The sequence below is a fragment of the Acinonyx jubatus genome, chromosome D1, assembly GCF_027475565.1.
Source record: "Acinonyx jubatus isolate Ajub_Pintada_27869175 chromosome D1, VMU_Ajub_asm_v1.0, whole genome shotgun sequence".
Lineage (NCBI taxonomy): Eukaryota > Metazoa > Chordata > Mammalia > Carnivora > Felidae > Acinonyx > Acinonyx jubatus.
Window position 1 is genome coordinate 25,758,169 of NC_069390.1, and position 14,481 is coordinate 25,772,649.

General features: G+C 46.5%; 1 protein-coding gene across 4 annotated transcripts in view; it reads left to right on the plus strand.

The window, feature by feature from the left end:
* The window catches only part of PAMR1 (peptidase domain containing associated with muscle regeneration 1), a 163,711-nt gene that overhangs the window by 117,941 nt on the left and 31,289 nt on the right, over window positions 1-14,481 (plus strand). For all 4 annotated transcript variants that reach the window (XM_053203310.1, XM_053203309.1, XM_015074400.3 and 1 more), the window contains 3 exons: window positions 7,258-7,372; window positions 11,265-11,482; window positions 13,971-14,078. In XM_053203310.1, the coding sequence (XP_053059285.1) occupies window positions 7,258-7,372; window positions 11,265-11,482; window positions 13,971-14,078 (441 nt within the window). The remainder of the gene's footprint in view (window positions 1-7,257; window positions 7,373-11,264; window positions 11,483-13,970; window positions 14,079-14,481) is intronic.

Here is a 14,481-nt window from a genome sequence, read left to right on the forward strand (position 1 = left end):
CACAGACCGGGAGATCATGACCTGAGCCCAAGTCAGCCACTTAACCGACTGAGCCACCCAGGCGCCCCTGAAGAGAATTTTATATTGTCAAAGAACTCATCAATCATTGCTCAGTTTCTGGCGAAGGTGTAGGAGGACATGAAAAAGGCCTTCCTTCCTGCTCAAATAGCAAGAAATCACTTGATAAACCAAAGAAAATCCACAGTTTTCTTTAAAGCTGTCAAGTATCCGTGAACACAAAATCTAAAATAATCTAAACTCCAGAGGAATAAGTTCTTCCTGGGTAGGCAGGTCATCCAGGATACATTAGACCAGGGCTAGCTATGAGGCTGAGGGCAGGGCAGGTGAAAGAGGTGGGGTGGGGGGGGGGCTAGCCAGACTTGTGATGAACCTGTGGGCCAGCCTGCTGAACTTGTATCTAAAGGAGACCCCAAAGTAAAGGCAATTCAAGTATTTTCTTAAATGAAATTGTGCCGAGCAAGCAGAGTCTCGGGCAAGACTGCAAAGCAGAAGATCTCGGGATGCTGGAGTTTTGCAACTTCAAAAACTTGGTGATTTCAAAGTCTCAAAAGCTCACAGTTTCCCAGTCTTACAATTATGGAGGTGGAGGAAGCTGAGGGGGGGAGGTTCAGGGGGAGTGTTGAAAATCAAAGACAGACTTTTTTAGGTTTCTGGTGCTTCAATTTCAAGATCCCTCTAGAAGAATCATATATCCTGTCCTCCTTCATACTAGTTTAATTTCTGATTGGTTCCAAATGATCAGGCCCTCATCTTCCCTGCCTAATAGAGGAAAGGATATTACCAGTCAAAAGAAAAATATGTATTTTCTAATGTGAAGAAGCAAGAGAATATAGCCTTCAGTGTAGAGAAAAAATCAGTCAAAAGAAACAGACCATACATGATCAAATACTGGAATTTTAAGTTAAGGAATAAAAAAAAAACCAACACTTTTTAATAGGGGCACCTAGCGGGCTTAGTTGGTAGTAAAGCATGCAACTCTTGATCTCAGGGTCATGAGTTTAAGCCCCATGTTGGGTGTAGAGCTTACATAAAAATAAATAAATAAATGAAATAAAATAACTTTAAATATACTAAAGGTTCCACAGGAAAAGAAGAGATGAGAAATTTCAGGATATATTTGGGAAGTGTTAAAAAGAAATTTCATAACCGAAAACCAGTCTACACACACACACACACACACACACACACACACACACTACTGTATTCATTGGAGGGGATTAACAGTTGATTGGTCACAATGAAGAAAGGATTGGGGAACTTAAACACATATTTAATAGAAATCAGCCAAACTAAAGCACAGAGAAATCATTTTTTTTTTTTTTTTTATTCAGCAGTTGAAGTTCTCTGTGCTACCCAAGCCCAGATCCTCTCTTTTGAGTTGGATTGGCAGAGTTCAATCTCTACTATTTTTGCAAAGATCCTGATGACTTTGGGGAGGACAGACTTTCCACAGCAAAGTGGCAGACACTGTTCTTGCCGGCCAGTTGTTTCAACTAAGTGGACAGACCGCTTAGTACAAAGATGAGGGGCTTTCAGAATGGTTTGATTGGGCGGGGAGATGTTTGAGTTTATCTGGTATAGGCATTCATTCAGTTAACAATTATTTGGACACCTACTCCATGCGTATAAAGGTGTGAACAAGACAGACAAGGCCCCTGCTCTCACAGAACTGTGTCATGGGGGGGGGGGGAGGCAAACAATTAAATAAACCATCACTCTAATGTATCAAATTAGTTGAGATTATAGGCCAAATCATAAGGTGAGCCATGGAGTTATTCCTAGACATCTGACAGTTCCTGATTAAGATCTGAGCCCCTGATAAAAGCCATCTTTTAGCACTTATTATGAACCAGGCATTGTTCTAAGCACCTTCATGTCCTAAGCCATCATTCCTCATCAAAGCTGTTTTATAGGTGAGGACACTGAGGCACAGGGAGGTTAAGTAACTTCCCTATTGTCATGTAGCTTGTAAGTAGCAGAGGGAAGATGCCAATTCAGAAGCCAGGCCCCAGAGCCCAGTCTCTCACCCTCTATCCTAAATCATTTCTTGTGGGAGGCACTTGAGGTCCTCACTCCAAGTTCCTGGGCAGGGGCCTAGCAGGTCATGGTGGGATGATACAAGTCACGTGAAAGGTGTGAGCTCCCCCCCAGCTCCTGGCCTGGAACGTGGGTCATCCCCATGTCATCATCCAGGCATTTCTTCTGCCATCAGTGTCTGGGTTCCTGGGTCTAAATGGGTTTAGGGATGTAGCCAATGCTGTAAGGAGGCCCTTAGGAGCCTTGGAGCAGGCTGGGGCATCCCCAGCGAGTCTTGCGCCAAAATAGTGTCTCAGATCCAGACAAGACTCGAGAAATAACACGATTAGTTGCCATTTATTGAGCATTTTACCTATCGGGTACTATGCTAAATGCTTTATAAAATGATCTATCTTGTTTAATCCTTACAACAAATAAGAAAACAACAACATGGTGGAAGGAACATTCTCATTTCCAAATGAGGAAGTCTTGGCCTTGAGAATCTGGAGAACTTGTCTGGAGTCACACAGCTAGTGAAAGGCTGAGCGGAAGCGGACCCAGCCTGACTTCACGACTGCCCCTTAATCATTTTGAGTCTTGCCCTGGAGTCCTCTCAGAAGGAGGGAAGAAAATGCAAATGTCTCTGTCTGAATGCTTGCTTTCTTTACTCCTTTCTGCACCGCCCCCCCCCCCACCACTCCCAAGAGGAAAGATTTAAGAAACAAAACAAACACAACAAAACCCCAACCATGTCTCAGAAGCTTGTTGTGTCTGTCTCTTGCTCCTCCTTCCCCACCCTCCATGCTGGAGATAGCAAGACTTTTGTCTGAGTGCTGTGGTGTTCATTTTTGTTGGGAAACTTCCAGCTCTCTTGCCAGTTTAGAAATTAATGGAGATTTCCCTTCAGCTCTGCAGCAGTAGGGTCTCTCCAGCTAACTCTCCTATTTTGGCTCATAGCAACAGAGAAGGGTCGGGGGGTGGCAGGGTTGGAGAGGAGTCCAGGATTTGAGAGCCCAGGGGACAGTGTGGCTTCGCTGGCAAACACCCCTACACGCATACACACACGCCCCACTTCCCCCTGCAACAAGACATCGTCGGGGAATCTGAGCACGTTTCCGGGCCCACTGCCTGCTCTGGTCTTTCAGACTCAGGACCACCTGCTTGGTTGGCCAGCAGTGCCTCCTTGGCGGGAACACTCAGCTGTGTTCACTGTTCTGCTCTAGACAGAGAGGTGCACTGAGTCCGTCCTGCACCCAGGCCCGCCAGTTCCCGGGGAGGAGGCAAGAGTGGAAAGGGAGCTGAAGGAGCCCCTTGGGGTGAGCAGGGGGTAGGGCTCCTTCCTCCTCTCCCCTGTGCCCAACACCCCTCCCCTGAGCACATTTCTGAGAAGTGGCCTCTTTGTGTCTGCTTGGTTGGAACTTGTCCGCCGTCTTGGGGTCAACTCCTCCCTTCCCCCCAGAGGGAGAAGGAAAACATCAGGAGGAACCGAGGCATGGCATGTGCTTTGGAGTCCTGGCTACTTCTGAAGGACAGCCCCGGGCCTGCAGGACCAAGTGGTCTTGCATTTCACATGGCCAGGGGCCAGCACCCGGGTGGGAATGGAGGCCCCAGCCTCTCCAGAGGCTGCATGAGATCCTGGGTCTGGCTAAAGCCTGAATGGTCCTGCCAAGGAGACCTGACTGGGATGGGTACCAGCACCCCCGGCCATGAGGAGAGGCCCGGTTTCCCTGCTGCGTGAGTCCAGCTTCCATATGCAGGGAAGCAGGCAGGCAGCATTTGCTGCTGGTTCTCACTCAGGGTCCCTGCAGGAGGTTTGCTGTGGGAGCTGGGATTTAACACCTTGCAGGCTGGGAAGCTGCCAGTCCCCAAAGGGTGGAGGCTGTACAGGCAGGTTTCTTTTTTTGTCTCTCACACCCAACGTATCACTTCCGTAGCCGGGCAGCAGATGGGCGGATGGGGGCGATGGCGTGTGAGGTGTGCAGGAAGGAGGAACGTGCACTTCAGAAAACACGGCTGAGGGTGGGGGTGGGGGGAGATTCAATGTCTCTTTTTCAGGGCAGTGGAAAAATCCTACTGCTTCGAAATGTGAGTGGGACAGAGCTACACTAGAAAGCCCCCAAGACAGTTGAACATACCAGCCAAGACCCAGCACTGGTACTAGACAGATCCAAGTTCAAATCCCGGTTCTGCCACCAACCAGCAGCAGCTAACATTTACTGATGTCTCTGCTTAGGGCTTTCCGCCCATAACCTGATTCAAGTCTCACAAAATCACATGACGTAGGTGCCAGTTTTATTCCCATTTGGTTCTGGTTTCCTGAGGTTCTGAGAGAGGAGGTAACTTGCCCAAAGCCACACAGCCAATGAAGATAAAGCTGAGTCTCAAACCGAGGGCAGTGGGGGCTCTAAGTCTCCATTCTTAACCAGTACTGTAGAGTTAAAACACTCGCTTGCAGACTTTGACCTCTTGGCCTTCTGGCCTTGAGGAAGTCACCTAACTTCTATCCTCAGTGTTCGGCATCTGGGAAATGGAGAGATGAATGGTGTTCTCCTAGGTTTCTCAAGAGCATTAAATGAGAGGGTGTTTATAAATGTTTCAGCCAGTGCCTGGCCTGTGATAGTATCATTCATTCATTCATTCATTCAACCTATTACACACCTGGCTCCATTCCAGGTGTACAAGCTAGAAAAGGTCCCAGCTCTACTAAAGTGAGTGAGCAGATAAGCTAGATAATTCCAAATAGTGATGTGTGTTATGAGGAAAACAAAAGCAGAATAAAGGCAGTTCCTGTAGAGACATGGGGTCTCTTTGAAGCAATGGCATTTGAACTTAATTCGCGAAGAACAGAGATGTGGAAGAAGACAAACCTGCCAGGCTAAGAGCAGCAAGGGCAAGGCCCAGAGTTGGGGACAGAAATGAGGCTGGTGTCGCTGGGGCAGTGTGAGGAGACAGATGAGCGGGAGTGGGGACCGGGCAGAGGGTGGGCTTGGGCACTCAGTGAGGCCGGGCCATGAACATCTGTGGGAAGGTATTTGCATAGCGGGAAGCCTTTGGAGGGTCAAGAAAGCCTTTGGAGGAATCAAGAAAGCAATGTGATCTAATTTATCTCTTTAAGAGGTGGCTTTGGCTGCTGTGTGGAGACTCAAATATTGGTGAAACGGATTGCAGAGGGATGGCCGAGGCTGGGCGGGACGAGGACCCCCAGTGGAAAGTGGTGGACCATGCTTCTCCCTGGCAGACCAGGACAGCAGCAAAAGTGAAAGTCCGAGCAAAGACAGGACTTGTGCAACCAGCCTGGCAGTAGGTGTCACAAAAGCCGAAGCCTCACACCTCACAGCTCATCGGAAGCAGAATCTGAGCTCTTTCCCTGACATTGTAGAAATGTCACCACCACCATCTTGCCATGGAGCAGTATCCACTGACATTAATATTTTTCTTCTAAGCGATGAGAATTTATACTTTGGGGGGAGGAGCTATTGAGTGTAACTGCATACCTAGAGTTTATGAGGTCAGACTGGATTTCTGTATAGAGCAGGGTTAGATAAACTTTATCTGTGAAGGAGCAGCTAGTAAATATTTTCATTTTTGTGGACCCTGCTGTCTGTTTCTTGTCAGAACTGCTCAACTCTGGCATTATAATTTGAAAGCAACCGTAGACCATGAATAAAAAATGGGTGTGGCTCTGTTCCAATAAAACTTTATGTGCAAAAGCAGGCAGTGAGCCACATTTGGCCCATGGATTGTAGTTTGACAACTCTGGTAGAAAATAGTGTTTACTTACATGACCCAGATAATTTTATTCCTATAAACCAATTCAAGACATTTTCCCCAAACTCTTTTGTGAAACTAGGGTGCATCTTGCACACCTGTGCTTATCTTAACACTAGAGAATATGACATAATTTAATGAAGACTTAGTCCAGTGGTTTTCAAATCTTAGTGATTCCTGGGAGGTAACTCAAGGAACCAGGGCGATAGTGAGGGTGGAGGGCTTTTGACCCCCAGTTTCAAGCAGGAGAACCTCTCGGATCCATGTTTTTCTAATTGGTGGTTTTCATGAAAGTTTGTCTGGAAAAAAGGGGCTGGGGGCTAGGAAAAAAATAGAAAACCAGTAATGCAGCCCAGCTGGTGGAGAGCATGTCCCCCTTCTGGTGTCATGTGTTAAAGAGGCATTTATTACATAATTGCACGTAGAACAAAAATTGACACATAAATGTTCTAAGTGGATAGAAAGAGGTCAGGAAAGAGTTGCTTTGGGGTTATATTTGCGGAGTAGAGCATGTTCAGGGAACACAGACCAAGGGTCTTATGCAGATTTAAGCTTCAGACAAAGGCCACTGTGTCTACTTTCAAAGCCTTTTAGGGTGGGGGATCCTGGGTGGCTCAGTTGGTTAAGCATAAGTCTTCAGCTCAGGTCTTGATCTCACAGTCTGTGGGTTCAAGTCCCAAGTTGGGCTCTATGCTGATGGTGCAAAGCCTGCTTAGGATTCTCTCTCTCCCTCTCTGTCTCTCTGTCTCTCTCTCCCTCCCTCCTCCTCTTGCCCTCTCTCTACCCCTGCCCCACTCATGCTCTCTCTATCTCTCTCTAAATAGTTAAAAATAAAGCCTTTCAGGGTGGAGTCAGCAGGTTGGCATATGGAAGTCTTGGGGAGGCAGAATGATAGAGTGGCTTGGACTTTATATTCAGATACAGTTAGGTTTGAACCTCTGCTCTGTCACTTAGTGGCTCGACAAGCTATTTCTTTTTTTTTAAATTTCTTTATGTTTATTTTTGAGAGAGCAAGAAGAGCACAGATGGGGAAGGGGCAAAGAGAGAGGGAGACACAGAATCTGAAACAGGCTCCAGGCTCTGAGCTGTCAGCACAGAGCCCAATTCGAGGCTCGAACCCATGAACCGTGAGATCATGACCTGAGCCAAAGTCAGGTGCTTAACTGATTGAGCCACCCAGGAGCTCCTCAACAAGCTATTTCTTTAACTCTCTTGTTATACATTTTCCCAGATGGAAAACTGGAATGATATTACTTCCCTTTTCAAGCTGTTGAGTAGATTAAGTGAATTAACCTATGCAAATTTCCTAGCACATTGCCAGGTGCTTGAGAAAGTAATTTCCTTCTCCATTCTGTTCTCAGGGGTGTGGGATGAGCACAAAGGCTCTTTGAGACCTTCTGCCATCTCTTTCCTGTTTATTCCAATTTCCATGCCCCAATCTTCTCTTCCCAGGATGTGGCCAGGTTCTGCGAGCCTCAAAGGGTCAGATTTTGTTGGAGAGCTACCCTCTAAATGCTCACTGTGAATGGACCATTCATGCCAAACCTGGGTTCATCATCCAGCTAAGGTAAGGGAAGGGGCTGGGATCAGAATTAGGGAGTTTGAGGTTATACGGAAACACAGTAAGAGGACTGAGTGCCCTGGATCCTAGTGACCAAAGGCTAACCATCAGAAAATTCAGAAAATGTACCTTATTCAGAAAATGTACAATGGAGCCTTTTGTTTGTTTGTTTTTAAACGTCTTGGCAATTCCATGGAATAAACCTGGTCAAAACTACGACCAGTGAAATGTTTGTCATTCACTGCCCTAGAACAGGGGTTGCTTAGGTAATTTTGAACCAAGGATAACACCAACAAAACAGAATACTGATAGCAGTCTACCCATCCACAAATCTTTACCAAGTCTTCCTGTTCACCCAGTACTGGGCTGGGTTCTATGGGAGGAAAGTGAAAAAATTAAAAGGCACGGATCCAACCTTCAAGGAATTTATACTCATCAGCTCCTTTCGCTGATGTCCTCAGAAAACAACAACCACATCTGTAACAAATAAACCAATTTTTTCACTTGCATGGAAGATAAGTCATCTCTTCTTATGAAGCTTTGGGGTCCTCACAAATATGCAATTTATGCCATAGTACAAAGTGGAGATCCAGTCTTGTTGTAACTGTAGATAAATAACACAAGAGAGAACTGTTCACTGCTGCATCCTAGTGCTGGGAACAGTACGCAGTACACATCATAGGTGCTTGATAGATACTTGTTGCATGAATGAACGTTGAAAGAACTTCTCCCTGCCTCCAGTGTATCTCCTTTTTCCTGGCAAACACCTCTCCTTTAACTCTCTAGGGAATCAGAGTGACCCACTCACCCCTAGGATTTCTAGGGATATTGTCCACTTAGCTCTTCCTTTTCTAACCAGGGGGGGAGGTTGGCAGTAATGGAAATTCCTAATCTTCTAGGGCATGGGTTTTCAATAAGTATTTTCTGGATGGATCAGTGGAAGTTTCCACATTCCAGCTGGCTCCTCAAATGACTTTCTATCCTCTAGGAGGGACCGCATGGTACCCTGCCCGGGAAGGATCCAGCAAAACAGGTCCCCTTCTCAGTTCTCCTCATCAAGGCTGGCCCTCAGTGGCTGGTCTCCCCATTCCTGTAGGATCTGGGGTTGGGAGTGAGTCTCATCAATTGGACTTTTCTAGAGGAAGGTTAGCACAAGGAACATCTGAAGGCCCACACCCTTCTGCTTAAGGTGCTTCAGGTGGGGTCTGCCGAGATGGTGAGGGGAGGTGTTAAATGCTGCATATTATTTCAGCACCTCAGGGACCAGGCCAGATGGCCCCCTTAAAGGGTCCCCTTAAAGGAGGAGCTTCTCCAAGATCCAGGATATAAAGGAAATCTGTCCCCAAGCAAAAACCCAAAATGGTGGAGGGATTGGAGAAGCACATTACCTGCCTGGGAACGCCCCTAGGGAGGCCTGCAAATAGGTAGATTTCTTTCCTTCTGGTCAAATCTGGACCTGCTGCCCAGTGATAATAATAATAATAGGAAACACTGATGCATATGTACAGTGTTCAGACCAACAGCCAAGCGGTCATCCCTGATGCCCCTCTTTCTATCACCTACCACAGCCAGACCACCACAAAATCTATTTTATTACCTGTAAAATAATCTCAAATCCATCTGCATCTGACTCAAGTGCCGCTATTCCACGTTATGCCACCACAATCTTACCTCAGTTCTCTCATGGCTTCCTAACTGGCTCATGTTTCCACTCTTGTCAGCTCTGCTTCTTTCTCTCCTCAGTGACAAGAGTGACCCTTTAAAATCCTAAGTCCAGTTCTGTTGTCGAAACCGGTTTTTTCCTATGAGGCTTGGAATCAAATCTGGATTCAGGATGCTGGATCTGGATCCTGCTCTCCTCCTTAGTTCATTCCAGTCTCCTCTTTACACTCCATCATGCAGCATCCCTGACCTTCTTTCAGTTCCTCAAATGCACCAAACTCATTACTGCTTCAGGGCCTTTGCACTTGCAGAGCCCCCTGCCTGGGCCTCTCTTCCCCATGACCTTCACATGACTGGCTCTGTTTCATCATATAAGTGTCTGTCCAGATATCAAGTTCAGAGGGTTCTTCCTTGACAACATTGCATAAAAAGCTTACCCTCCCCAGTCACTTTTCATGCTCTTACCCGGTTTATTTTATTAACAGTGCTTAATACTCTATGAGATTACCTTGTATTCTGGTTTCCTTGCTTATTATTTGTTCACCAAATCAGAACTACTCTCTATTAGGGCAGGCACTAGTTGGGTATATTTAGTTGGGTCACTGCTGTGCTTTCAGCACCTAGAACAGCGCCAGCCACAGAGCAGGCCTGCCGCAGATAGATGTTAAGTACATGAATGAACGAGGGTATGAACATAAATACAACTTGGAGTGTCTCATATTTTGGTTTCAGAAAAAGCTGTGATCTCTTTTGGGTGGTGGCCTTGTCCCTCCTCCTTCCTTTTTCAGACAGAGTTACCAAAGTCCAGAGAAAGAACTGATCTGTCAAGGCCCACCGTGAGCTAGCAATGGCATCTGGATGAGAAGTCAGGTCCTTAGATATTAGACCACGTTTCACAAAGCATGATTAATGGCCCTTACAGTCCTTTACAAAAAGTTTTGTGATAAAAACTTTGTAAAACAAACACTAGCCATACGTAGTTAGAGGGCTTCTTTTCCGTAAGATCCTTAGGTGCATTTAAAATATACTGATTCACTATGTTCTAGTGTTCTCTAATCCTGACTATTGAACATTTCACCCCAAGTGGTAGAAATAGACCCTTGTCCCAGCTTTTCAGGTGGCAGTTGTGCACTTTTCTGTCTTTTCCTGCTTCTTCTCCAAAACTCGAAGGAGAAGATAAAGATGTATATTCTGTGAACTCAGTACCCAGGCATTCCCTTGGGAATATTTTGAAAAATGGCTTTTCCTCTCTTGCTCTGGGATGTGGCTGCCTCCTGTCTTGTCTGTTGGTAGTGGAAGCTTGCGTTCATCTTCTGCTTTTTTGATCTGATGTATTCCAGTATTTCCAAACCTGAGACCCTTTTAGGCAAACACACGTTTATCAGATCTCCCCCATTTCTGAAATTCAGATATAGTGCTACCTTTTCTACTCTTTGGGGTAAGAATTATTGCTACCCAGAGGATAATTACCTTCATATCCTTCCATTAAAATAGAAGAATGTGCAGAGATTTTGTTCTTTTATTGAATTTTGCAAGGCAATGTATACTTTTTCCATTCTTCAGTTGTAAAATTATACTATAGTATCTATTCAACCGTATCTTCATCAATATTTGCTTGGCATCTCTATATGCCAGGCACTGTGTTAGGCACAATCAAAACATTGATGGAATAAGACAGATGTTCTCTCCTACACTCAAGAAATTTGCAGTCTAGTGGAGAAGATAGGGATTCATGCATGTGAACGCGCGCGCGCACACACACACACACACACACTCACAAAATCAAGAAGATAAATTTGAGGAGTTAAAATTAGTATCCTCACTATGAAGAGAACAGAGGATCTCCTTTAGAAAGAGTTGTCAGGGAAGCATCTTCGAGGAGAGAATATTTAAGGTGAGGCCTGAGGATAGGAAGGAACCAGCCAGGCAGAATGGGTGGAAAAGTACCCCTGTAAGAGAGGCCAGCTATGTGCAGAGATTCTCTGAATGGAATAGGTACTCCCTCTGTCTGGGCATGCACATACACATGGGGACAGCAGACGTATATATGCCCCTCTGTTAAAAGAAATTCATCTCATCTCACATTGTCCAGGACCCTTTTTCTATCAGATCAGGCCAGTGGTACCACTCTTCTGAGACCTGTTCATCATCTGGTCTGGAACTTGCTCAGGGGTCTCAGGAGTCTCAGGATGGTCAGGGTCCACCTGTTTTGTGCTGTCACTCTCTCCACCCACAGGTTCATCATGTTGAGTCTGGAGTTCGACTACATGTGCCAGTATGACTATGTTGAGGTCCGTGACGGGGACAGCAGCAATGGCCGGATCATCAAACGCTTCTGTGGCAATGAGCGGCCAGCTCCTATCCGGAGCACAGACTCTTCACTCCACATCCTCTTCCATTCAGATGGCTCCAAGAATTTTGATGGCTTCCATGCTGTATTTGAGGAGATCACAGGTAAAGGCCGTGGAGACAAGTGTAGCATCTTATGGCTATGCTCCAGATGAACATCTCCTTTCTGTGCACGTCTCCTCCCTGCTCAGCCTTATTAAAACCCAGTGGGCTGAGTTCTCAGAAGCAACCTACACATCGAGAAGGAAGAAAGAAATGGTGAGGTATATTTCACAGATGTTCACCAGAAGCATAGCTAGGAATTATGGACGCCCTCGTATGCTGGAGCAGGGAGAGGGTAGGTAATTTGTCCAAGGTCACAAAGCGGTTGGCTCTATGGATCACACTGGGGGGGAATCTCATGGTTAAGAGCATTAGCTTTGGAGCTCTGGCAGATTAAGCCGTGTGACCTGGGGTAAATTCTACTTCTCTGGGCCTCAGTTTCCTAATCAGCACATAAGGGAATATGCCTAGATCCTGCTCCATTAAGGAGGCTCTGGGAGATGGAGTGGACGAAGAATGTAGCCCAGTGTCTGGTACATAGGATGCACTCAATAGCTGCCCAACCCTAGGCCTGCCCTGAGCCTCCCTCTGTTATCTGCAAGATAGGCATCAAAAGTGTTTAACTCAGTGGTGAGGGCCACTTACTTTGTGAGCAACTCTGAGCTTGACTTTAACTCCTGCCCTATTCATATCAGGAAGTAGGATTTGACCAAAATGAGCAAAACGCTCCATTCTAAGGAAACCCCCTCAGCTCTCACTGTTCTGAGATTGAATTGCATCAGGTTTTACAAACTAAGGCCAGGCTTAAAGTTCTGGGGTTTTTTAAGTACCCAATTAGGCATTGTTGTGGCATTTTGATCACTGTGGCTTCCTATGGAAGGTATGATACGAAAGACTCAGGAAGAGTGATGGTGGCAGTGGGATCATCCTTCTGCAGCCTTGTCCTTTTGTTGAGACTGGGAGACCACCCCCCCCCCCCCCCGCCCACCTGCCCATCCCTTGGAGTGTCTCCACGTGAGCTCTCAGCAGCTGCGGCTCCCCTGTGTGCCCGCTGCCTTCACAGAGGATGTCCCCTGTAGAGCTGTGCGGGCCTGGGGGTTCTGGAAGTGTGCTTCTGTGGTGTGGTGTGGTCAGCCTCCGGCTGATCTGCCCCCTTGGTAATACGTGGCTGGCCGAGGCTGGGCAGGGGGTGGAGGGGTCACACTTGAGATACTTGTGTGGGTACTCGTGACAGACAGCAGGGCTGGCTGTCGGGGAAGCCAGGTAGAAGCAGTGGCAGCTTGCCAGCTTGTGACCCTGTGACTAAGGGGAGGGCCAGGAGGGTCTTTTCCTCCCCCGAAGTGGACTCCTCAGCCCCCTCTGGAGAATTTGGGAAATGCTGGTCTGCGTCGTCAAGTGGAGAGTAGCACTCGTGGCTTCTCACACACCCTGTTTGCATGTGTGTACTTGAATTTTCTCCTCAGGCTAATGTCACCTCCTCCACACCTGTGTATCAAATCCCAGCCTTCAGGGTTTGTCTCCCATTCATCCTCCTCTGCTGAACCTTCTCTTTTGGTCCAACGGGTTGTGACTTTGCCCTATTTTGAACGTCTTACAACACTCTCTCCCCTTTCCCAACGCTAAGTGAATTACGCTTCAGGTGATAGTCGTATATTTTTTGTCAAAAAGCCCTGATTTGGTAAACACGTGTCCTGTTCATCTTTCTGTCTCTCCAGTTGCCTCACACAGAGCAAGCACTCAGTTTGGGCTTGTGGAACCGGACCCAGCGATCTATTTCCATGTCAGGGTAAATGAATGGAGGGTTAGTGGTTAGGACACAGACCTCTGTTTCCCAAAGTATTCTCTGCAGAAGAATAGTTCCCTGTAAAATGTAGGTTCTGAGGCCAGATAAGCTTGGGAAAGGCCAGACATGATGTGCCTTCTTAGATATCTGCAGTGCACATTAGGACATGGAACATTCTGAGAAGTTCTGCAGTAAAGAAATCTGGTTCGTTGCCATTTAATACCAGTAGCACTTGCCCACCATATTTGAGCTTAGAACCCTTTCTTAGTTGAACGTATCAACATCTCAAGAGACTAATGTTTACAGAATGTATGTTAGGAAATTCTCAAGTACGCTTTTGACAGTGTCATGGAGATCTTCCAGTTCCTTCCCCTAGTACCCAGGACCCTGAGCTTTCTTAAAAAAAAAAAAAAAAAAAAAAAAAAAAAAGGATCTAAAGCTGCCTGAGGACTCCTGTCTCCCCTGGAGTCTTTATGGGAGGGGTAAAGGCATGCTTCCACTTTAATCCTGTGGTGTGCCTGTTTATGTTGGCTTTAGGCTTTTCAGACCATAGAAGCATACTTCTGGGGCCTTTGAAAATATCAAATAACATCAGATAAGCACCGATTTTAGGCATTCTCAAGTGACGGTAATGTGGATCCAGTAAAAGAAGTAAAAATATTGCAAGAAGACTGCAAAAGGCAAGTGAAAGACCCTGGTCGAGGCTCCAGGCTTGAGGAAATTGACTCACCGTAGTGACGCTGAGGGAAATTGCCTTTTCTCTTACAGCATGTTCCTCTTCTCCCTGTTTCCATGATGGCACTTGCCTCCTTGACAAAACCGGATCTTACAAATGTGCCTGCCTGGCAGGCTACACCGGGCAGCACTGTGAAAATCGTGAGTATGTTTCTGGAGTGGGGGTTGAGGAGTCACATGGGGCTGGCATGAAGAAGGCTCTGGGAGCTTATGAAGTATGTTGTTTCTTGGTGTTTAGGACGGTGTGTCCAGGGTGGCACATAATGTGGACATTCCCGTCGAGTGGTTCTCGGGGCTGGGCTGCCTCTGAGTCAGGATATTTGGAACCACTTAGGTCTTCCCGTTGACATTTCCACATCTCCCCCGCTGCATATAGTTCTCAAAAAGATATGCCTTCAAGGGCTTGAATAATATTCAGAGCTCAAAAACACGGAAGAAGTGCCAACAGGAGAAAGCCACCATCATAAAATCTCCTGTGGCTCTCAGTCTGAACTCCCCGTCCTTTGCAAGATCTGAATTTTGGAGTTGTGCCCCAGGGAAGCAT